Source organism: Neomonachus schauinslandi, unplaced genomic scaffold, assembly GCF_002201575.2.
Source record: "Neomonachus schauinslandi unplaced genomic scaffold, ASM220157v2 HiC_scaffold_4928, whole genome shotgun sequence".
NCBI classification, from domain to species: domain Eukaryota; kingdom Metazoa; phylum Chordata; class Mammalia; order Carnivora; family Phocidae; genus Neomonachus; species Neomonachus schauinslandi.
In genome coordinates, this window is record NW_025413616.1 from 1 (window position 1) to 2,126 (window position 2,126).

Here is a 2,126-nt window from a genome sequence, read left to right on the forward strand (position 1 = left end):
CACCTGCACCCTCTGCCCGCTGCCCACTGCACGATAACCCCAGGTACGGTGTTTGATTTTCCAGATGTGGAGAGAAAGGGACTAGAGTTTTCATTCAGTAGTTGACTTTCCTCCTACTGATGCTGATGGTGCTGGATCTCCCGTGGGGTCCTGGCTGGCTCCGTTAGGGGACATGTAGATGAGGAATGAGGAGAGCTGGGGGGCCAACCTGGCTCTGGGAATGTGAGCTTCTGTATTTGGGTCTCAGGGCTGTGAGATCCCTTCCCTCCAGAAGCAGGGCTCAGCAAGGGTCAGGTTTGCCAGTGGATCCCCCAGGATGTGAGCTGGCTGCCCTGCCCAGGAAGCTCTTCACCCCCACAGCTGCTAACAGCCACTTGACCTTAGGCCTGCTGAAGCCTGAAAGGTCACAGAGTGTCCAAGAACTTTCCCACATGATCATGCAGTTGAAGAAACCTGGGATCCAAGAGGGTGACAAGCAGGGAAAGTTTAGCTTATGTAAAACAGGCAGTAGAGTAGATAAAATAGCTGCCTGTTAAAGCCGCGCCAGATCCAAGATAGTGGCCAGCAGGAGGCTGATGAAGGAGCTTGAAGAAATCCACCAATGTGGAATGAAAGACTTCCGTAACATCCAGGTTGATGAAGCTAATTTATTGACTTGGCGAGGGCTTATTGTTCCTGACAACCCTCCATATGATAAGGGGGCTTTGAGAATCGAAATCAACTTTCCAGCAGAGTACCCACTCAAACCACCGAAGATCACATTTAAAACAAAGATCTATTGCCCGAACATCGATGAAAAGGGGCAGGTCTGTCTGCCAGGAATTAGTGCTGAAAACTGGAAGCCAGCAACCAGAACCGGCCAAATAATCCAGTCCCTCACAGCACTGGTGAACGACCCCCAGCCCGAGCACCCACTTCGGGCTGACCTAGCTGAAGAATACTCTAAGGACCGTAAAAAATTCTGTAAGAACGCTGAAGAGGTTCCAAAGAAATACGGGGAGAAGCGACCTGTGGACTAAACTCTGCCGCGACGGATTCCAGCGAGTGTGAGTGGAGACCCACAAAGCAGGACTCTGCTGAAAATCGACACGTGCCGCCGCCTGGTGTTTGCTTGTGGCAGGTACTAACTTTCTACAGTTTTCTTAATCAGACGTGGTCTAGGTAACCTGTAAAGAAAGGATTAAAAATTTAAGGTGTTCTAAAAAAAAAAAATAGCTACCTGTTCATGACAAAAGTTGAGAAGCCAATTAACCTGCTGTCCCACCCCCCTTATCCCAAGTTCCTGTTCTGCTCCCTGGGTTGTGTAGAAGGAACCAGTAAGCCTGAGATGTGGAGACATGACAGCTTTCGACAGGACAGAGACTTCTCCAGCCTCATCCTATGTCTGCAGTGTCCTCACAGCCATCTTGGCTGGCTAAGCCGCTTCCCCAACGGCCTCCAAGTCCACCTGCAAGACAAGCGAGAGGCTGTGTTGTGCATGGTCCCCATGTGATGCTGAGGGGCTCTGGGCACAAGTTACTCCTGCATTCCCCACGGCCAGCCAGCCTGAGGCTCAGGGTGCCCTGGATGCACCCTACCTGCAGGCTCTTCCGTTGCAGATGACATGATTCTCTATACAGAAAACCCTGACGATCCCAGCAAAAATCTACTAGAACTGATCAATGGATTCAGTAAAGTTCCAGGGTATAATATCAACGTGCAGAACTCTGTTGCATTTGTGTACACTACAAATGATGCAGGAGAAAGAAAAAATTAGAAAACAATGCTGTTTGCCATTACACTCAAAATAATAAGATACCTAAGAATAAACCTAACCAAAGAAGTGAAGGACCTGTACTCTGAAAACTACAAAATAGGGATGAAATAAATTGAAGATGACAGGAAGAAATGGAAAGATTTTCATGCTCATGGGTTGGAAGAACAGAATGTGAAAATGTCTATAGTACCCAAAGCAATCCACACATTTAATGCAATCCCTATCAAAATACCAACAGCACTTTTCACAGAGCTAGAACAAGCAATCCTAAAATTTGTATGGAACCAGAAAACATCCCTAATAGCCAAAGCAATACTGAGAAAAAAAAAAAAAAAAAGAAAATGGGAGGCAGCACGATTCCAATCTTCAA

The 2,126-nt window shown here is 47.4% G+C and overlaps 1 protein-coding gene across 1 annotated transcript; it reads left to right on the top strand.

Moving 5' to 3' along the window:
* Positions 1–547: 547 nt before the first annotated feature.
* LOC123323992 (ubiquitin-conjugating enzyme E2 L3-like) lies at positions 548–1,019 on the top strand (the record flags this gene model as incomplete). The annotated part of the gene is made up of 2 exons (XM_044912521.1): positions 548–581; positions 678–1,019. Coding segments are annotated over 2 exons (376 nt in total), but the record flags the coding sequence as incomplete, so codon positions are not given.
* Positions 1,020–2,126: the final 1,107 nt, after the last annotated feature.